Source organism: Cyrtonyx montezumae, unplaced genomic scaffold, assembly GCF_038088225.1.
Source record: "Cyrtonyx montezumae isolate F1298 unplaced genomic scaffold, pur_monq_1.0 scaffold_3, whole genome shotgun sequence".
NCBI lineage: Eukaryota > Metazoa > Chordata > Aves > Galliformes > Odontophoridae > Cyrtonyx > Cyrtonyx montezumae.
In genome coordinates, this window is record NW_027072034.1 from 147,988,796 (window position 1) to 148,011,618 (window position 22,823).

General features: G+C 42.8%; 1 protein-coding gene across 5 annotated transcripts in view; it reads left to right on the forward strand.

Moving 5' to 3' along the window:
* The window catches only part of NAMPT (nicotinamide phosphoribosyltransferase), a 28,874-nt gene extending 25,095 nt beyond the window's left edge, over positions 1–3,779 (forward strand). For all 5 annotated transcript variants that reach the window (XM_065743608.1, XM_065743610.1, XM_065743607.1 and 2 more), the window contains one exon: positions 867–3,779. In XM_065743608.1, the coding sequence (XP_065599680.1) occupies positions 867–980 (114 nt within the window). In that variant the 3' untranslated portion in view covers positions 981–3,779. The remainder of the gene's footprint in view (positions 1–866) is intronic.
* Positions 3,780–22,823: the final 19,044 nt, after the last annotated feature.

Below are 22,823 nucleotides of genomic sequence, written 5' to 3' on the forward strand. Positions count from 1 at the left end.
TTCAGCCATTAAAAGCTGGAAGATTCTTGAGTTTTCTGGTGCTTGGAGACACATCTGTGCTACGAGGCAGAGGGGTACTACTAGGCACACAGTTTTATGCAACAGTAATCATAAAACTGAGATCTCTGAGAAATCTGAGTGTAGAAAGCAAACAAACTCCATAGGTAGTATGTTCTGGATGCGAAGATCTCAGAAACAGGTTGTCTGGAAGTGTAATGATAGGACAAGTGATAATGGTTTTAAACTGAAAGAGGGAAAATCTAGATTAGCTAATAGTAAGATGCTTCATTATGAGAGTTGAGAAATCCCTTCAACTCTGTCATAAACCTTGGCCTGATATAACCTGTCTCTGTGTGATAGGTCACCAGGCACAGCAGCTGCCCCACATTGCTTTGTGCTAACTTTTGTGCACAAAGCTCTGCTTGTTGCTCTTTCAGTGTTCTGTTTGTGTGCACCCCTTGTTCTGTTTTACAGAACTTTTATGCAAAGGGGATTGAGTGTAAAGAAAGATATCTTTCATAGATGATGAAAATGAAGACTTCATCTAAACCTCTGCGGTTGAATTGCACTTAAAATTTGGTTGGTGTCTTCTCTCCTAGCTAATCTGGGAGGATCTATTTAGCTTATGTTGTTCTGCCTCTGGCCAAATGAGGACGGTTTATTTTAGGGACTACTTAGCACAAAACTTCGATAGAGAGAGATACCAGAAGAAGGTGAAAAGATCAGGTATTGTGGCGGACGCAAGCTCTAGTCTCATCAGTCTTGATTTTGGGTCCTTGCATTTGAGTTTATATGTAGTTTGTGTAACCTGCGTTGTTGGATTATTGACCAAATCAGCCTTGCTAAAACAATGGTGTCTCTTGCAGGATCTCCTCCATACGGTATTTAAGAACGGGAAGGTAACAAAGTCATACTCATTTGATGAAGTAAGACAAAATGCCAGGCTGAAGAACAGTGAACTAGAAATGGCGTCTCACTAAGTTTCATTCCATGTCTGTGTATGTGTGTAACACGTATGTACTGCATAGCTACTGGATTTACTGTACAGATTTGTGTGTTTGTGTTTTATGACATTGTAGCCAAATTATTTGTTGGTTTATGGACATACTGCCCTATCTTTCGCCAGCCTTTAGAAAATATGAAATCAGGAAATGGTACTTACATTGTAAAACATATTTAATGCTAAAGTGTGCTTTTTAGGGCCCTTTGCCAGTAGTGATTCAATCTGGTATTGATCTTTTCACAAATGAGACAGAGCTGAACTTTTTTATATATATTACAGAATATCACAAAATGGATTTACATAAAATTATCATGATTGCTTTATGTTTATATTTAACTTGTATTTTTGTACAAACAAGATTGTGTAAAATATATTTAAAGTTTCAATAATTAAGTCTTTCCAACTTTTCATGATTTTTACGAGCACAGACTTTCAAGAAAATATTTGGTGGGGGGGAGAATCCATTGCCTTTTGTCCATTAATCAGCAAATAAAACACGGCCTTAAGGTTTGTTGTGACATTGTACCATTTGACGACTGAATCAGGACTTGTATCTCCTTAAGATCTATAGAATTGCTGACCTCACCGTTTCTTGTAGTTGTCTGTATTAGTTAATCTGCATCGAAGAAATTACTGTTCTTTTTAGAAGGTTTAGGTGCTTACAGGCCTTGCTGGCACAGTAAGGTGTGTAAAACAGAATGCCAAATTTGAAAGGGTTCTCTACTGCAACTTAAGTTGCCAAGTCTGTCCCACTTGGCGCACGCACCTCAATATTTTAAGAGTAAAGTTTTTAAGAGATCTCCTCTTCCACTATAGAATATATGTGTAAAATATTGAAATATGGAAGCGGTGTATTTTAAAGTAATGACACTTCTGGGTTTATTTTTCATATACTGTAAGTGACATGACTTTAAAGCAGAATACTGGACTCGGTAGTGCACTTTTTTACTTTTTTGTATTTTTTTCATTGATTTGCCTTTTGTCAGACTGGATGTTAAATTGTAAAAAATGTTTAACTATTTTTGTTAACAACTTTAATAAAACTTTATGCTAGCCAAACTCCTACACGAATGGCAGAGCTGTTTCCCCTTCTCCCCCATCTCAGTGGGGCGAGGAGGGGCCTTTGTTTTGCAGAGGGTAGCTGTAAGCAGCGTTGGAAAGACTTCTGAACTGTCTGCGCTTGATTGTATGAGCTCTCTGCATATGCTTGATTTAAATATCTGCTGGAAAACAAAACTGTTGAGGATTTCATTTGAGAAGCTATGTAGTAACCTCTGAAATGTTAGTACTGTAGGCTGGCTCTCGCTACAGAAGGAATACCTCCCTTAAAAAAACAACAGCAAAAGCAAACGGCTTCTGTATTATTTTAATGATCAACTATCGATGACTTCATATACTGATGTAATTAATGCTTCTAATTAGGAAATGACGTTAAAGGAAAATGTTAGAGGTCCTCTGAAATCACTTAAGCCTACAAAAGTTATACAAAACATGCATTTAAAGGAAGATTGAAAAGCCATACTTTATTGTTTTTATTCTCTCACCAAAAAGGGCCACATCAAAGCATTCAGAATCTTTCTAGGGTTTGTGGTTAAGATATTTATGCCCAGTCTCAGTAGTTCTTGTTCATAAAGACTTGTTTTTCACTCTTAGTGTATGTAATTATACATTTAAGTGATGTATTGTTCCAAAAATAGCGCTTTAGTAGAACTTTAAGTGCTGACCTTTCACACTGAGGAACTACCTTCCCTTTGCTATTAGTGATACTGTTTGTATTTGGCCAAGAAGGGATTTAAACCTGGGCTTAGTACCAATAGCAGGTAAATAGTACAGAGCCTATTTTACTCCTCCACATGTGTACTAGGGAATTTTATGATGTACAGTTTAAAACGAAAAAGTAAATGCTGCTTTCATTCTGTACCAATAAAAATTTTGATAACTATTAAGTACCCATAACTGATATTTTTGTATTTGGGAACTGAGGATATGCTGTGGAAGCGCTGTTTTCTTTTGTATCACGATGTGCATCAATATTTGTTCAGTGTTGTCTAAAATGTAGCTTGCTCGTTGGAGTCTTAAAGCAAATTGTGTGTGCACGTCACTCTCAGAAAGTTGTCATGTCACTCATCTTGGTAAATGCTGATAAATTTTGAGAGGGGACTCTGGGAGAAAAACACCTGGTGCTATTCAGACCCAAATACGTGTTTCTCTGTGTTTGACGGTTTGTTGTTCTGGGCATCAAGGAGTTGACAGAAATTACTGCAGTGGTTAAACCATACAGTATCCTAATTCTTCCACATAAAAGCAAACAGCATGTTTAAGCTTGCTTTTAAATTACTAGATTTGTAGTCATCGATATATTTTAATTATCCCCATTTCATAATATAACACAGTATTTGTATTTAAAAATAGGAATTGGGAGTTTTGTGTTAATACTTTATTTGTAACCATATTTAGCATAAGAAATGGATTTTATAAAACTATTTTTCTTGAGCTGCATGATTATGAAAAGATGGGGTTTCTTTTTCCTACTTCGGAAGATTGGAGGAGAGAATAGAAGAGTACTTAACTGTTTGGATTGCCAAAATCAAAACTGAGTTGAAACATTTTTTTTTTCCTGTAGGTTTTTACATTCCTTCTTAACCTGTTTAGTGAAGAATAAATATTCCTCACTTAAATCCTCTGTTAAAGTAATTCTAATGTACTTGGCATCAAATACCAGTATGTAATACACATGGAAATAAAGTTTAGTTCTGGCAGTGAAAATTAAGAGCCATTTGCCTGTGTCTTAAAGTTGTGATGTTGGGCATCAGATTTCATTCACGTGCTCTTCGTTGCTGAACAGAGGGGAGCATAGGTGCGCTGTCACAGTGTGCTGTGGAAGAGCTGCACTGTCAGCTGGTGTGCAGTTTGTGGTCAACTTTGCTCTAAAGAAGAGAAGGAAAACTAGACTCTTCTTCCTTTTCAGTATTTTTCTTGTAGAGCGTCACTGCATCTGTGGTTCAATATGATGTGTGCTTCTGCTTAAAGATGGAGCACTTCTGATTGGATTTGCTATAAAGTCTTATCCACTATCTACGCTTCACATAATCCTTTCTCAGATAAAGATTTATTCTTTAATTTTCACGTGGAAAGCTACTAAAATGCTCGGCAATCTATTGAAAATACCATCTCTTAGGGGAGAGAATAGCTCCAGTCCCTTTGAACAGGATTTTCATAATTGGAAGAAACTGCTTTTAGTTCCTATGCAACTTTAAATGGCAAAGCGTCCCATAAATGCAATCTGTAATATGAGTGTGAAGATGATTTAGTTCTATTTGTTACTTGTCCCTTCACGTCACACTGGAATACAAGGGGCACTTCTCTGCTGGTAGAAATGTCCAGCTGCAACGCTTCCATCTCTTCTTCCTCTAAGCAGCCTTTGAGAAAGTTAAAGGCAATGGGTGATGTTAAGCGTGCATTGGTGAGCTCCCGGGCCAGCACTCAAAGGAGCCTGCAGAGAAGTCTCAAGCTCCAAGCTGTGTAGAAGGCAAGGGACTTGCAAACATGGCTCTCTGTGCCCCCTAATTCTTCCCTAATGATTACAGTTATTAATGATTACTGTGCTGAGATACTCAAAGCTGAATCTGCGCTGATATTTAACGAATGGTAGTTGTACCTGTGAGCTGTACTGCATGTTTCTGCTTGTCCTTGGGAGTCCCAGCAGCATCCTGTAGGCATGCACCTGCTCTGAAGTGTGTGTGAGCAGCTTAGTGTGAGGTGATGCTCTTAAACATGATGGACAGAGGCAAGATACGGGGAGAACCATAAAAGGTAAGCACTTAGCCACCTGAAGTACAGAAACACTGACAATAAAGGTGCTCTGTGGAGTCATGCTTAGTGAAATCACAGTTGTTAGCCATAGATACTGTGTTCATTTTTGTCTCTTTTTACCGATAGCACAGCCAATCTTGTTAACGATTTAAAAACATCCGTCACATTTATCTAAAACGCTTTTATGGGCAGAGATGGGTAGCACGTAGCAATGGAGCCACCTCCAAAGGCTCTTTTCCTGTAGTGTTGTTTTTGCTGGTTTCTGCTGCAAGACAATGCAGAGCAATTCAAAGGATTTGGGAGTGAAGTCTGTAGGATTCTTCTCAAGTTGTGTACTTTATTCTACAGCATTTCCTTAGAGCTCTTTATCTGAGTACTCTGGAGACGTTCCAGAGCCGCCTGGACGCCTACCTGTGCAACCTGGGCTAGGGAGCTGCTTTGGCAGGGGGTTGGACTCAGTGATCTCTGGAGGTCCCTTCCAACCCCTACAGTTCTGTGGTTCTGTGAATTTTTAAACTTTTCCATTTATGGGGAGATTTCCTAAAATCAGAACCAAGTTCTCTATCCCACTCCTAGTTGGAGCAGGAGGGAGGAACCCATCACGCCTCCAACAACTTTTTAATTTCCCTCTCCTCCAACTCTTCAGAGAAGAAAAGCAGTAGCAGAAGTTTATTGCTGGTTTACGTTTGAGTAGAAAATCAGAACAATGTGGATTCTGGATCTCACATGATCACACAAGCATACTTTATCTGTATTTTTAATTGTTTGCATTTTCTTACGTTTCACTGATGAATACTGTGCGTTCTGACGATCGTACTTATCACTCAGTTAAGTTATTAATGTTGCTATTTAAAGGTTCCACATCAGCTCTTCTATATGAAAAGGGATGTGGCCCTCTATTAGAAGATGCATGACCGGCAGGTAGAGGGAGGTGATCCTGCCCCTCTGCTCTGCATTGTGAGTCCTCACCTGGAGTACTGCATCAGATGTGGAGTCCTCAGTACAGGAGAGACGCAGACCTGTTGGAGCACATCCAGAGAAGGGCCACAAAAATGATCCAAGGGATGCAACACCTCTGCTATGAGGACAGGCTGAGAGAGCTGGGGCTGTTCAGCATGGAGAAGAGAAGGCTGCGAGGTGACCTGAGAGTGGCCTTTCCATATCTAAAGGGGAGATATAGGAAAGAAGGGGACAGACTCACTTAGGCATGGCCTGTGGTGATAGAACAAGGGGAAATGGCTTCAAGCTCAGGGAGGGTCGATTTAGGTTCGATAAAAGGTAAAAATTATGAGGGTGGTGAGGCACTGAACAGGTTGCCTAGTGTTGTGGTTGACGCCCTGACCCTGGAGGCTTTCAAAGCGAGGCTGGATCGGGCTCTGGGCAACCTGATCTAACAGTGGTGTCCCTGTGCATTGCAGGGGAGTTGGACTAGATGGCCTTTAAAGACCCCTTCCAACTGTACAGAATCTGTAATTCTATGACAAGGAAACTTACTTTATGATGACTGAGTATTCCTATCACCAAAAGATTAATAAAAATTTACACTTTTGTGTCAGGTGAATTGTGAGAACTCTAAGCCTTATTAAGGCTTCCTTTCATTCTAAGAAGTGAAGAATATCAGTCTTGAACTTCCTTCCTTCCGTTTTCCGCAAAAGGGAAAAGAGGAAAGCTGTTTTCTGAGGGTCACTGTGATGCAATTTCCTCGACTGAAGCAGCAGCAGCTAGCACACTTCCCTTTGAGGGAGTTTTCCATGTTCCAAAAGATACCACCCTAGTTTATGCGTAAGGAATTGCAGCTTGGTTTTTGGTGTCAGAAGGATGGCCTATCCTGCAATTTAAGAGGATAAACTGTGAGCTAAATGGCTTTGGGTAGGGATACGTCTGTAAATCACAGAAGGGTCAGAGCTTGACAGCTAATCTCCCTCTGGTGAGGGTGCCTCCCCGTGATTTCTGTCTCGGCTGAGCTGGTTCAAGTCTATCCTATAATCTGCTGCAACAGCATTGAGGCTGTTCAACCAAAGCGAAGTGTGTCCGTGTCCCTGTGATAACAGAGCAATGGTCTGTTACTGTGAACCAGTCAAACCTTAATCCATTTTTCAAGGCTTATAACAACTCATTAAGCCAAATGCCAGTGACAAACTTCATTAAAGCTACCATTGGTCTCACGCTGTCTTTTTTTATGCAGCTTCACCTGCAGCACTGTTGCTTGAAGACCATTACTTGCTTTTATTGTGGCAATAAATCTTCACGAAGTAAAAGGAAGATTTCCCCTCTGTACAAGGTTTTGCAATCTTTACACCACACCTTCAGACCAAAGCAAATAGATTAACACAGTAAAACCAGAAGAGAAAGCTGCCCCTGTGCAGCCTTTTATGTTAGTTCTGAGTCTTCGAGCTGCTACTTTCTCTTGCCATCCAATTCCTCCCTTTGGAAAAGGAGAGGGCATATTTCACCTTTTCTGAGCCATTCATGAGTACATAGGTCTGTGTCATAGTCCCACTCCAGGCTGAAGCATCCCAACCTAATTCTTTGCACAGAAGCTCTTCACTGCTCTGTCTCTTTCTTTTCTCATCTCTCTAAACCTTTTCTAATACAAATCCACGTGGCTTTAAGTTCAGTGTTACAGTCTCTGCTTTTTCATAGCTCTTGAATTGATCAGGTTTTTTTGTTTGCTTCTTTTTAGTGCTTGTTAGCTTTGTTTTTAACATTTTGATATTTTTAATATTTTGATAAAGCTATTTTTTAACTCCAGGATTTTGTGTTTATCTGGAGTAGATGATTCACAATGCATCATTTCATATGTAAAGCAGGATTATGTCCTGTGCCCATCAGTTTATGTTTATCTATACTGGATTTCATCTCCAAATTTAATTTGTAGTCACAGTGTTTCCTAAGATCCTTCTGCAATTCTTCACAATTGGCACACATCTTTATTACCTCAAATAACTCAGCGTCTCCAGCATCCCCTGTTTACTCATCTTTCTCCAGACTGTTTCATAATGTGTAGAGCCCCATGAGTTACTGCACACATCAGTAAGAAACTCCACTCCTGTCTGTGAAAGCTAAGCTTTCACTTTTTCTACTCTGTTTCCTACCTTTGGGTCCATAGACTTCTTAGCTTCTTAGTTGTGGGCCCCTCAGTACAAGAAAGACATTGAGGCCCAGGAATGTGTTCAGAGAAGAACAACAAAGCTGGTGAGAGGTCTGGAGCACAGATCCGATGGGGAGTGGCTGAGGGAACCGGGATGGTTCAGTCTGGAGGAGATCTTATCGCTTTTATCGCTCTCTACAACTGCCTGAAGGGAAATAGGGGTGAGGTGGGGATCATCCTCTCCTCTTGTGTAACTAGCTATAGGACAAAAGGGAATGACCTAAAGTCAAACCAGGGCAGGTTCAGGCTGGATGTTAGGAAGAACTCAGAAAGCATGGTGAGGCACTAGAACAGGCTGCCCAGGGAGGTGGTGGCAAAGCCATCCCTTTAGGTGTTCAAGAAGCATGTAGATGTACTGAAGGACATGGTTTAGTGGGGAAATACTGGTGAGAGGTGGACAGTTAGACTGGATGATCTTAGAGGTCTTTTCCAACCTTGGTAATTCTATGAGCCTTTAAGGACTTCTGATAAGAAACCTTGTGGTATGCATTTTTGAAATTAAAGAAGGTTATATCATTGGATCTCCCTTACCACACACCTGCTGATTCTTTCAGAGAACTCTGGGTTCTGAAACATGACTTCCCCTTGAAATATGGTCTGCAGTTGTCCCATTAACTTCCTTCCTACCACTGCAGTTTCAAAGTTGAGTCCAACTTCAAGCCACTTGGCCTTTCTATGGCCTTTGTCAGCAAGGTTAGAAGTTCTTTGAAGACTTGGAAAATCAAGCTCCAGAAAATTCAGGGAATTTGTGAAACTGATCCTTGTTCTTCTGCTATCTTTGCTACATCAGAGTAAATTTCTCAGTGGCAAACGCCAACTGCAGTTTTATTCATATGGTGACAGTCACCTATTTCAGCAGAGTCCTTTGGGACAGGAGAGTCTTTCATACACACTTCCATACATACAAACTGTATGGGGATCACTTACATACAATTGTATATATCTATATACAAATTACACAAATGGATATGCAAATCTCTCTGTGTATGAATAGATGGATGAATATAGATTCATAAGTATTCTGCACATAGAAGGAAATGTCTTATAAAGACTAAAGACACCCTAACCTAATCTTTTATAATCTTTCATGGGCTGTGATCTTTCATGTTCTCTGACTTTTCACAAATGTGAAAAGGGATCCATCCTTGCCCCGTTTCTTCCTGCTAGCTTCATTTTGTACACCGAGAGTTGTGTAATCAGCCTTTTTGGCTGCCACCTGACTGGCAGCTTACACTGAAGTGATCATCTATGATTACACTTAAATCTGTCTCTGAATTCTTACTTGCCAAGACAGTCTGCATGTCTATCTCTGGTGTTGCATAAGTTAGAATTTAGCTATCTGCCAGTGGGTGCCATGGGTCTGCGCCCAGGCAAGGCAGCTCTGCTTAACAGTAACATGGCTTTTTTCCTCTTCACAACCTCCTAGTTTCCATGTCTTCCATAGCGTTTGCCAGCAGAAGTTTTGTGTCATTGTCTGCTTCACCGACAAACTGAATGGTAGCAAAAAGACCCCAACCCTTTGGCATCCCTGCTAAAAGTGGTCATGCTCACTGATGGTCTCCAGTGATCGATATGTGAATCAGTGATGAGACGTCATTTTAATCTATTTTTTTATCTATTTTTTCCCTATCTATTATAGTTCATTCCCTGCTAACTCCATACCACAGCAGTTTTTAAATCAAACACAGTACTGTATTAATGCACTGGAGGAATTAACATTATATGGTTTTTGTTATTCAACAGATACGCGCTCCCATTATTAAAAAGACAACAGCTTTCAGACCCATGCTCTATTAAATCCCCTTGTCACTACTGGCCATTAAAGTGCTCTGAACTGGAAGGTTACAGATTATATTCTCCATTTAGGATCTCCTTCTCCATTTAGCTGTGAGCAGGAAATGCTGCTGGCCAAATCCTCATTTCTGCTACAATTCCTAACTATGAAAGGAAATACCTTTAGGTAAAGAATGTGCTGAAAATATTTGGCTGGAGAAACACAGCCCATGGGGTGAGGTGGCAGCCTGCATTCGCTCAGTAATGTCACAGGGGAAGAGGAGACCACCACCATGGGGCTGTCCTTCCCTGCACAGCTCTGACCTGGCAGCTTCTCTCTCTTTGGGCAAATGCCTGCATTAGATCAACACAGAAGACAGGGGCCCAAAGCTAGGCTGGAATGGGGTCCTGGGACATGGGCTGCTCAATCACCAAGAATTTTCTTCTTCTGCAGAAGGGCTCAAACAGCCACCACAGTCTCAGCGTGCAGCCCTCTGGGGCTTAGAAACCCCTCGTGGGCTCTTGCTTGGAGCAGATTCCAGATGTGCAGGCCAGGCCATGACACAAGCAGCCCCTGCTATGCAGTCCTACCAGGTCGTGAGCTCCAGCAGCCTATGGGCATCAGTGGGCAGTTCTGGGGCTGGAGTGTCAGAGTACCACTGTGGCATTAGCACAAAGTGAGCGTATGGCCAAGACCAGGGTGAAATTCAAGGCAGTGAGTTAGATCCATCCCAGGTGTGGATCCCTCCTGCTCATTAGGTGTGAGCAGGGAAGGGAAATCATCCAGCACGATGTGACTTTCCATGCCAAGCTTCCTTGTCAGGGTGCATTTGTGTTTGTAGCTGAGCTCCCTCTATTTGCACCTAAAAAAGCCAGAGGAGTTCTCAAACTGTGTTTTTTCCATTGATCTTTCAGCTTCCAAGCTGGGGACCAGCACGAGCAAGGAGCTGCTCCCACAGTGACTCCTGTCCCACCACCAGCCATGCAAAAAGTGCATGGCATTCTTAAGCAGCATTAGACTGCTGGCCAACATTAATGGGCCCATGGGTGTTTTATAGGGATTATGTCCCCTGGGGAGCCACTGGCCATCTCTGATCTGTGCGTGAGGTTTCTCTGTGCTGTTGGGGCAGGATCGCAACAAGGGTAACCCTGGGTGACAGTGATGGCCCACATGAGATGTGCTCACCTCACTCCCCATACTGCCTTCTGCACAAGGGCCTCTATAATAGGCTCAGTGTTGCTTGGGAAATGACAGAGGCAACACCAGCAAAGAAAAATTATTCCAGAAGCGGTAGAATCCAGGATTCAGTGATGCTTTCTTCTGCCACTTGAATAATAAACCAGCAGACCACAGTGTTTGTAACTAGACTCTTCTCCGTATTTTTAGCAACTGATCTATGAGATCATTTTGCTATTTTCAGTTGTTTGTGACTTGGGACTTTGTGCTGTGAAGACACTGAGTGGGGAGGAGAGCATATATACTCTGCACTGCCAGTGAGGGTCTGAACAGTGCCTGAAAAATGGGGTTCTTTGCTGTGCCTCAGCAAGCAGAGCACCAGCAGCAGCTTTGGAAATGCCCTCAAGCTTGCTCCTCCATGACAGAGATGAATAAGCATGGAGCCAGGGGAAGTCCAGTCTTCGTTAAACTGAACTGATCACTCCCTCTGTCCGTTTGTTCATCTGGAAGCCAACTCCTGTGCCCGATTTGCAAGCTTCTTGCTTCAAGCAAGGAATGTAATTCCCCGCACATCATTGGGTGATGCATGGGTTTCAGTGTGAAGCATCCTGCAGCACATCAAGTTCTGTGCATTTTGCATGAGCCCAGGTGTTAACAAAGCTCCTGAAGCAACACCACACTCTCCTGCGCTGGTTGCCCAAGTGCAGAGCCCTGAGCAAATTTCCAGGTGCCCCAGCCCAGTTACTGACGCCTTAAGCTTCAATGGTGCTTCAAATGTATGAAGGCCTAAATGTGCATATTTAACTACCAAAATGTGAATGTTTACCTATTTTTACCTCCTCTCCTGCTACAGAAGATTAGAAGGAAATATGAACTTTCTTCCTCTGAAAAAAAACCAAACTGACCTTTTGACTATTATGAAAGACTTTATACAATGATTTGGGCAAAAAGAGTATGGTATTTCTCCTCTGAAGCATATTTTTCCTTAGAAAAATGCCAGTTTCTTACAGAACTCCTGGCAGAAAGGCTTGGTTTCCATGAATCTGCCCATTTGGTGCACTATTAGATAAGTTCTGAGACTGCAGAACCGCTGAGTTTGTCAGCACAACTTTTCAGATAAAAACTTCATTCACAGCTACAGTTAAAAAAAAAATAGAACAATAAATGGAACTGAAATAAAAATGAGGTATTTTTGCATGATTTCAAACAAAAATGTTTGAACTGACTGAAGGCAAAAGTTTTCTGATCTTAACTTTTGGGGAACAGGAGAGAGGTTTGCAAGCAGCCCCAGGAAGAAAGTGGGGACCAGAGGGGAGGCTGCAGCCTGAGCTCTGCAGTAAGCTGCCAAAACTGAGCAGCAGCAGTACTTTCCAGTACACTGAAGCAAAAATAAAAGATACCAGGCAGTCCTTCTGCCTCAGTATTTCCTCTGCAGCCGGAAGGTAGGACACAGCAATGGATGGTTTGCCTGAGCCTACGCGGCATGGGGAGGATGCTGGCTTGCTCTTGTTTGTCCCTGTTTCACCGATCTGCTCCTATTCGACGGTTTTGTTTTGTTTCCTCTGAACAGAGCAGCTTCAAAGCAACAGGTGAAGCATTTCTGGCTCTCTCCCTTTTCATAAAAGTCAAATGAAAAAAAAAGAAAATAAAACATTATGCTAAAGGCATGCCTTTTTCTGCTAAAAAGCTGGAAGGCTTAGTACAGTTTTCCTGCTGATTTTTATCCCCCAAAAGGGTATATGCTGGGTTAAAACTAGTGTGAGGTTCAGGCAAAATCCTGCCCTCTGCTAAAAGTATTCTTTTCCAGGAAATGTGAGGATGACTGATGGGTAGTGGGAACCAAAGGAAATCATTAAAGATAAGTGAGTAAACTGTCTTCCTTTCTTTCCACCCTCCACTTTCCACACCAGAGAAAGAGTTGAGAAAACACACAAAACCAGTTACATTCATTCTAATTTTGAACTAAAAAATTGTGGGCTTTTTTAAGCCAAAGAAAAAAAAAAGCTTCATTCTGGAATAACATCTTCCAGAGCTCACACTGGTGAGGTGCTAAATGCACTTTCCAGCTGTGTGAAGTGACGCTGCCTTTGGCCTTTTGCCCCATGGCACACTGAAGGCATGAAATAAAAGCTCATTGCTGATACGTTCGATCATGAACTTGAACTCACCCTGCAGGAGCCACAAAGCTCCCAAGACAATCAAGCTGCTATAAAAACACTAGACCCAGCACAGCAGCTCTGGGGCTGATCTAATTGGTTCCCTCAGCTTTCAAATGCTCAGCTGTGACAGGTACCCTGTCTCACACTTGGCTTTGCCTTTTGATTGGAATGTCTCCTGAGCAGGGGCTGTGCCTTTATTCTTCCTGCTTGGGTTTTGTCTGCTTGGTTGTTGTTCTTACTGTTGGTTTTGCAAGCCTTCTCTTACTAGGTCTACAACAGTGAAATATTTTGTACTTCTATAAAAGAAGTCCTTTGACTCATCTAGATGCTATAGGACGATGAGGGCCACCCAGTGGGTCAGGAATTGGATGGATGGTCACACCCAAAGAGTTGCAGTCAATGGCTTTATGTCCCAGTGGAGACCAGTGACAAGTGGTGTTCTCTGGGGCTCAGTACTGAACCAGTGCTGTTCAACATCTTTGTTGGTAACACAAAGAGTGGAAAGAAAGTTTGGTGATGGCACCCAGCTTTGTGGTGTGGTCAATGTGCTGGAATTTGGCAGCAGTTAGAGTTGGGTGGACATGTGCCTCTCCTGCAGAAGACATGCATCTCCCAACCCACGCAGTCACTGGCTACAACCTGCCCTGTTTGCAGCAGATGCAGGCAGGTTTACCGTGGCTGGGCTGAGCCCTGAGATGCCTGGTCATGATCCCATGCCAGCCCAGCTTTACTGCAGGATCTGCATTTGCTGTAGACCTGGGATGAAGTGAAAATCTCAGCCTTTATTAAAAAAAATAAAAATGGGTATCCCCTCATGGTTACAAATAAGTTTCCGACTGTTCAAGAAAGAAGAAATAAAAAATAAAAACATTTCACTTAAACTACATTGATTTTATTTTACTCATATTTTGAGTTGGTACAGATTCACACTTAGGGTCCCAGCACAACAGAGAATACAGCCACCGAACGGCTGGGAGTGGAAGGCTGCTTCAGAAATTCTGCTCCGAGGAGATCCACGGGAGATCAGGGCAGGTGCCCTGCCCACCGTTCTCCTAGGCCTTAAAACCTCCAGGGTGCCTGTGCCCAGCTCGGGTCTCACACAGATCTCTGTACAACAGACACCGGCCCCTTTGAGTCAGTAGATGCACACTGGTGCTATAGACCCCTGTATGCTATTTCACAACAACCCCAGCTCTCTGGGGTAGGTCTGCTCTTCCACGCATTTATGAAGGTGGATTGAGCTGGGGTTGCTAATATGCCAACCAAGCTGAACTGTTTGCAGGTGAAACACAGAACTCAGGTTCATGATGACAACTGGAAATACTCCTAGGATGAAGCCACAGCATCTGGAAAGAAAACCTCTGTGGGTGTGCATGAGGCTATTGAGCTGTTTTGATGGGGAGCATTGATTTTCCTCTGCAGTCAACTGCTGCCACACAACCTCACAAATACTCCCCACTTCAACTTTGTTGGAAAGTTCAGATTTGCCTGTGGTGCTGGAAAAAAAGCTGATGAAATGAACAATAGCTCTCTTTGACTTGTCTTTCTTCAGCAACACAGTAAGAGCAGTTTGAAAAGGAAGAAGAATCAAGGTGAGGTCCTTTTTGCAAATGGGCTGAGCAGCGAGCACTCAGCATCTTCTCAGAGGAAGCACAGAGGATGCAATGAAAACTACAGAAGAGCCCACTCTGGTGCCAGGAAATCCTAAGTTCTCCCTCATTAAGTGATATGAGAAGATTTTTTGGTCATTGAAAACTGTTACCCTCTTTTTCAAGGCATCCCAGGAGTTTAGGAGTGCAAGCAACTGCCATTAAGTGACAAGACAATAAATCTCTGTCTCAAGGCCAATGAGAATGAAACCACCTCAAGTATTACTGGAAAATCCCTCTCTGTTCCTTACTGTGTTCAACCAAATGATTAAATCACAATCTTTCCCTACTCAGAGCTGTGCATCTTGTAGATAAAGGATGACAAATGTACTATCATCCATCCCTGATGGCTTGCACAGCTGATGCTCTGTGCCCAAGGGCTGCAGAAATCCACCTTGCAGAGGAGGCAGTGGCTCACCCTTACAGGAATCAGGCCCTATTCTGGTTGAACTTGCTTTTTTTTTTTTTTTTTTCTTCACCTAGGGAAGATCCAACATCAACATTGCTGTCATAGCAGCAGCATGAGGAAATAAGTGATTTCCTGTCTGAGCTTGCTCCACCGCTTTTCATTTTATTTCTGTGCAAAACCACAGCTGTGTGTATTACCCCACCCTGCACTGGGACACTTCACCCCATCCTCTGCCATGGGAAAGGCAGGGGCAAAACATCACAGAGGCAAAACGAACCCCATACACTCTCTCTTTGGTTGCTCCAAATGCCTTCCCCAGAAACATGCTGTCACAGCAGTCTTCTGGTGCCTTGGATTAGCTGAGGGTCCTTCTTGCAGCATGTGCCCCTTCCTCCTGGAGCAGTCAATGGAAATGGATACAAGAAATCCAACCCTCCACTCATTCTTCAACCAGATTCCTCCAGAACATAGAACATGATGATAGCCCCCTAGTGGTTGTGCAAATGGAGAAAAACAACAAAACCCACTGAAAATCCACTTTGCTTTCTTTCCTTAATAATAATAATAATAATAATAAATGATAATAATAATAATACAAAAGAACTAACTTATCCCAATAGAGATACGACCTCTCTGAGAGTTTTGTCATTGATGTCTATGAGAGGGTTATTGGCAAGGGTGTTCGAGTGTCCTAACCTCAGACTGAAATACAGAAAATGTACTGCCAGCTGATTGCAAAACTTGCAGTCACCACCTGCTCCCTCACAAGCCTTTGCACAAGCTTTGGCCCCAAGCCACGTGCCCTTGCACGGGTTGGAGCAGGAAGCAGTGGCTCAGTTCAGTATGACCTCCCCTGCCCAACACGGCTCTCATGGTGACAGTGGTGAATGGCTCTGCAGCTCCAGGGGCTCTGCTGCCTCCATCTGCCTCAGACTCCTGGACTGTATTCTGCGTTGTTAGAGTGCTGAAGATGATTCCCAAACCAAAGACTGATTTTCTTAATAGGGCAGCTGAAATAAAGCAGTTTTTCTTTACACGCAGCTGAAATATTCTATTGGATCCAAAATATTATGTTTTTTGTCTGGTTACCTTTTAATCTATTCTCTATATCAGATTAGGAGGATTTCAGAATAAAAGTCTGCTTTGAAAATAAAAAAATACATTTTCTTTGAAAACATGCAATAATGAAAGCTTTTTATTTCTACACATGTAACATATACGCAACATACATTCGTCAAAACATTATCTCTTTCTCTCTGTGCATGTTCTGTACTGTTACCTTCATCCAAAAGTTATATTCTGAATTAGATGATTTTTGGTCCATGGAAGAGGGAGTTGGAGGGAATGCCAGCTATCAAAAAAAAAAAAAAAAAAAGGAAAAAGAGAAGCACAGACCCTTTTCTAGTTCTGAGATTTTACTTCCACTCATTTCAGCAGTGGAGCTGTTGGCTCTTCTTAATTCACCTTGAATGAAATTCAATCTGGTCTTGAGGTCAACGTGAATGTCAACCCAGCCTATGTGTAGAGGTCCTACTTGAGAGGTACGTGATCCATCGGCCTGTGCTGGATCATCGCACAGGGCTGAACGTGACCTTTAGATCACTGCTGCAGCTCACCTGCCACCTTGTACGTTATCTTTGGGACAGCAGGACGAGCTGTCCAGGGAAATGCTGCAGTGCAGCCAACATGCTGGTTGCTGGACCCATGGCACACAGTGTAGCTCCTCAATCCCCAGCTTTCTGGAGTCATATGATTATGTGAGGATCTCAGCTTCCACTACAATTAAATATAAGATTCTAGCCACTGAAACTGCAGAGAAAAGCTGAAGAATGCCTCCTCCTAAAGGTAAAGGATCAGAAGACAAATGGAAAGAAATCTCAGCTGTATCTGATTATCAAGCCAACTGCATGGCTTGAAAGCTGGATGGTTTTGAGGACTAACAACTGGGTTTTCAGTACTTTGAAAGAAAAATAATACCATGAAATTCTTGAATAGAATTGCTTTTTACTTCTTCGATCCCTGCCCTTCTTCCTTCTAAGGCTCAAGACAGTCACTCACTCTCTTTGATGCTTCTCAACCTGAAATGCCATTGGATAAGGATGCTCTTAGCAGTCAGATGGAGCATGAGTACTGGGGATTTTCCAGGGTTACAAAATGTTTTCCTTGCATCTGCCAAAGCTAACGGCAGTTGTTGCTGAACACGTGTCACTGGAAAATCACAAGCAGGCTGGCTGCCAACTGGCTGCCAACAAGCGCAGAGCTCTTTGGACAGAGGCTTGTCAGGGTCTTGTGAGTGTGAAAGGACACAGCCGTGTGTGAGGCGGGCAGGCAGCGCCGCAGGCTGGCCGCGGGCACATGGCAGCTCATGGCTGCACTCCCAGCCAGCAGACCTGGGGCTGAGCCAGTGCTGCCGTCAGAACCCTGCTGCCAGCCCTTGGGCTCCACGCTGAAGCAAGCCTTGTGTGATGATGCTACACTTGTCATCAGATGAGAACATTCATTTTTTAATGCAGAGGTCTAAGTGGAAACAAAGTGGTCAGCCTGAAACAAGCAGTGAACAGCTAATGGCTCGCTGACAAGCCATCGCAGTTCAGCAGTGACATCTCCCACGCTCCTTGAGTCTTGTGCCAAGCCAGCAAACCTTTCTCATTCAGCAATTAGCTTGTATACTTCCCATGTAAGATATAGGCAGAAATTAATCAGAGACATCGAAGCAGTGTCCATGCTTGGTCGATCCTGGGGCTTGTCCTCTGTTCTCCAGCAGTTGCTTGTTTCCACAGTGGAAAACCTCCTAAGGCCACAGGAGGATTTCTCCCAGCCATGAGTGTGTTGTGACACAGGGGATGCTGAGTGCGGTTGTGGTCACCATGATATAAGAGGGACATAAAGCTATTACAGAGCGTCCAAAGGACGGCTGCAAAGATGGGGGAGGGTGTGGAGATGTGTGAGGAGCAGCTGAGGTCCCTGTGCTTGCTGAGCCCAGAGCAGAGGAGCTGAGCTGAGTCCTGATGGCGGCTGCAGCTCTCCCAGGGAGCGGAGGGGCAGCGCTGAGCTCTGCTCTGTGTGACAGCGACAGGGCCCGAGGGAGCGGCACGGAGCTGTGTCAGGGGAGGGGCGGGGAAAGGGGTCAGGGAAAGGGGCTGCACCGGAGGGCAGTGGGCACGGCCCCGAGCTGATGGAGGAGTTCAAGGAGCATTGGGACACCGCTCTCAGACACAGGGTTTGAATTTTCAGTGGTCCTGTGCAGAATCAGGAGTTGGACGCGATGATCCTTTTAGGACCCTTCCAACTTAGGATTCTTTGATTCAAAGGATCTGGTGAGGGACTCTATTCAACACATATACAACCACGTGCTGAATGGGCAGGTCATGATGTATAATCTAGAGAAAAGCCAGTGAAAAAGGATGAATCCATGCAATGAGAGAGATCATATTTGATTGGTGAGAATCATATACAGAGGAGAGCACAGTATTCCCATAACAATGCACATCTCTGCATAAATCTGCTCATATTGGGTTGATTCTGCCTTCATGCTTTTGCACTGAAGCCAAATTCTTTAGCTCAAGCTCTATATTCCCATGCAAGATGCTCAACAGCACCTATTTTTTAGGATATAACTTCCAGAAACTTATTTTTGATTTGTACAATCTAATGAAAGCACAACTGAAGCTCTACTTCATGGAAAGTTCTGTCAAAACACTTAGGTCCTGAATTCTGCCTTCCCTGAAAAACATGCATTTTAATTAGGTGCTTGAAATTTACAACTTAATGTAAACTATGTCTGAATGTGTTATGTGCCAAGCCTATATATATATATTTGAAGGAGATCCAAAGAAAAAAAATTGACTTGGATGCTAACAGGAAAGCATGGAGAAGGTAAAGTCATTAGGCACTATGTATGGCCAAGAAATTCTTGAGCATTCAGTGCAGAAAGGATGAAGAGAGGAAGTAACAGTGGATTTATGCCTCTGCAGCAGCAGCCAAGCTGGGTTAGCCTAGCAGCATGCAGCCCATGGCCCTCCAAGGTTGCTCCAGCTTTATGTTGGAGTAACACGCAGCGCCAAAACACTGCCTGGGGCTGACAGGCTACCAGCAGGACTGATTAAACATACTGGAAAAATCCCCAGGAAGCTAGGCAAAACATAGCATTTTTCAGTGCTGAAACACCAGCTGTATCAATTCCCAGAACTGACTCTGGGGTTTGGTTGTTTTGAATTTTAGGTACACACACACACACTTGCACAGTAGACCATGACAGTGAGGTGACAGCACAACCACAGCACATCACAGTCAGGGTTTCAAAGTGCTGTACACAGGTAAAGTAGAACTGCCTGTGCTCTACTGACATGCAGATATTTGCTGGGAGGCATGCTGCAGTGACAGTGGCATCGGGACACATGTAGGAGACCCCAGAGCTACCATGCAATTAGGCAGCCTAGACTTCCCTTCCAGGCTTCCTATTCTTCTTCAAAATACTCTCAGAGCAAACAGCTCGTTTGTGAATATGATGAATGGCTAATCAAACAGCTCGTCCAGCAGGATGCTTACAGTGCCATGGGCTGGGAGCAGCATTATCACTGCCTGGCTTCTTGCCAGCCCCCTGCTGCCTTCCACCTCCTGTCTCCTGGAAAATCCACCCAGGTTTGATTATCATGAGAGGACCTCCAGAAAAAAAATGGAGGCAAAGACAGTTGATGTCAGAAGGGAGAAATCAGTCTTATAAAGCCCAACACAAGCATCTACATGGCTTGAGAAGGCGGGAGAGCAAGGCAAGTACCTGGAGCAGGGCGGAAGGAAGCGCCAAGCAACTTTCCTGCTCTGTGCCATGCTTATACCCCAGCCCTCCACTAAAATGCTGTTTCTGGACAGAAATATTGAAGAGTGGTAAGGGGAGCTGCCTGCCCTGGAGCACTGTCAGTGAAAACAAACTGGTGAAGCACAGGAATTTGGCTTGGGAACACAGACTCACTCCCACGTAATTCCTAGGCCCAGTTCAAGTGCGATGATGGCCCACCAGGTCACACAGCCACCTTGGTTTGGAAGGTCCCCAGCCCCGCTTAATTACTAGAGCTAAAGCATCACTGGAAACTGTTTTCTTCCATATTTTACATTGCATTTATACTGTCAGTCACCATGATACAGATACGGCTCTGAGAAGGCCTTTCAAAAATTACACTGGAAAGATTCCCACAGGAAATCCGAAACCTGACTTTTACTTAATCTTAATAGATCTTACTGTGAGGACCAGGTTCTTTTTCATAGCCTAAGTATTTGAAGGTCTGGATCTGTCAGCTAGCCTATAGGAAGTGCTTTTCTTGCAGTTCCTGTGCAGTATTGTTTTCCTAGGATAACGGGGCAACATTGCATCATCTTTCTCAACTGGTATACCCATTTGCTCAATGTTATGCCAAAATGGCGCTTCTGCTGCTGACAGGCAAGTAACAGCAGTGCCTGAGCGCAATCCCTGGCTCTGAAGGCAGCAGGAGAAGGGCAGGGGTCACCGAATGCCTTCTCGGTTTGTTTCTGTTAAATGTCAAGTGCTGAAGCAGGAGGGAGGACGTTAAACATGCAGCTACCAAACCACAGTGCCAAGAGTGCAGTTTGTTGTTCTACATGAAGCTGGACTTGGCCAAACCCTTGGCTTGCATGAACAAGACGGCTCATTCTTACATTTTGCAGACTGTGAACATTTGCACTAAGGATTTATGAACTATTTTCACTGAGCAGCATTTGCATTCAATGGCACTGAGAAGGGCTTTTATATTTACATGGGCTGCTTGAAACATGTTTTGTGTTTTTATTTCTAGAAAATATAATCTGGTCAAATGATAACAGAATTAACTGCATAACAACACAATTTTATTACGCTCTCTGTTTCAGTTTTTCTTCAATTTCTCACAGCTGTTTGCATTTTATTTCATTTGTATGTATTTTTACAATCTGTGACCTAAAACACACAATCTACCCAGCGTATTTCATTGCCTCCACATTTTTAACACACTCTTTGAGGGTATCTATTGTGTCCCATTTGGCAGGCAAATAATACCTGCTGAACCATCTGTATTTGTGTACAGCCGTTCCACCCAAGCACGTAAGACTTCCTTTCTCACAATTTAAAATGAGGAATATTTGTACTGTTGAATAGATTAATTTTTGTTTTGTGGCCTCGTGTCCACAAGCCAGATTTGAGTTATAAACCTGTCATTATGTAACCTGTTAGCAGGATACATTTAGAATTAATTTGAAATTCACAATTAGTAATTTGAGCAGCTCTACAAATAAGGTCAGCCATTATCTACTCTCTTTGAGTTTATGTATATTTACGTTTGCTGCCAAAATATCTTCTGAGTCTTTGTTTTCTGACCAGAAATATCTCATCCCTGATTCATATTAGTTTGTGCAGTTATCTCACTAACTTGTGTGTCAGCATGTCTTTTAAAGAGATAAATTTTACTAAATTTGTGTACAGATAATAAAATAGTAAAATCTGAAATAAATACTGTTTATATCCTTCCTTTGCCTTCTTTTTTTCTTTCAAAAAATATTCTAAGTACATATTGATTCAAGACGATTAAGCTGAGACCTAAAATGTTTGTCTTAAAACATTTTTGTTTTTTCAAGTCCAGTAATGCTTCAGGACTATTTCCATCTGGTAGTAACAGCCCTGTTTATAATGGAACATCTTGGATTATATTATGCATCTGTGCCACAGAATCTACTGAAATCACGCAAAACACCAATGTCTCTGCCAAAGTCAATAAAATTACTGTTTGCTGAAGAAAACAGTAAACAACAGAACTTCATAATGATGATATTATCACATTCTTTGTCAACAGTTGGGAAATCTGGAACCTTAAAAAAATAAAGCAAAGCAATGTATTCTGCTTGCTTGTATAATTAATTATACAAAAAACTTCTAAAGAGATTTGGATAGGCAAAATCAGCAGTATAGTATAGCAGCATCAGCTGCACAGCAGCACAGCAGTGTTCATTCAGGATGCAGAGTGGATGCTGTATTTCTTTATCCATCAGATAAATGGGGAAGTTCTAAAGCTGCTTTGCTTCTCAGCCTCAGTGTGCTACAACATGTCCTTGCAAACTTGGAACTGCTGTGCAGATCTGAGCTGAACTCCAGACCTGCTCAGGCAGACACAGTGCATTTGGAAGCTCCCAAGGGATCTTGTCCAACCCTGCCCAGTTCGCCTGCTCTTTGTGTTCTCAATACAGTGTCCTGAAAGGGAATCATAGTCATCTTTTTTGCAGTGGACGTCTGATGTCTCATGTGGGGGTCAGGTTGTTTCTGGGGCAGTCAGGAATCACTTTGGCTAAGGAGAAATGCAAAGTAGTTGAAAGAAAGGCATTTCGTGCCTCTAGCTGCTCCATCCTATCCCAAACAACATCTTGCTTTGTAACAGCACAGGATTAGTGCATCTATTTGGTACAAAACTAAATTAGTAAAATAAATTATAAAATGAAATAGTGGGTTTCTTTTTCATCCCAATCAAATGTATGACAGTGCAAATTTATGTGGATGTCAGTGCAGCCAGGGGAGAAAAATGTTTTTTAACCAGCAGGGCCAAAACTGAACATACTAGGGTAGTTCGAAGAGGCAGTTATCAGAAAATAAAAGGAGGGGAAAGGAAAGGGGTTAACATAAACTAGTAATGGCACTACAGAGGTGTGCTTTGC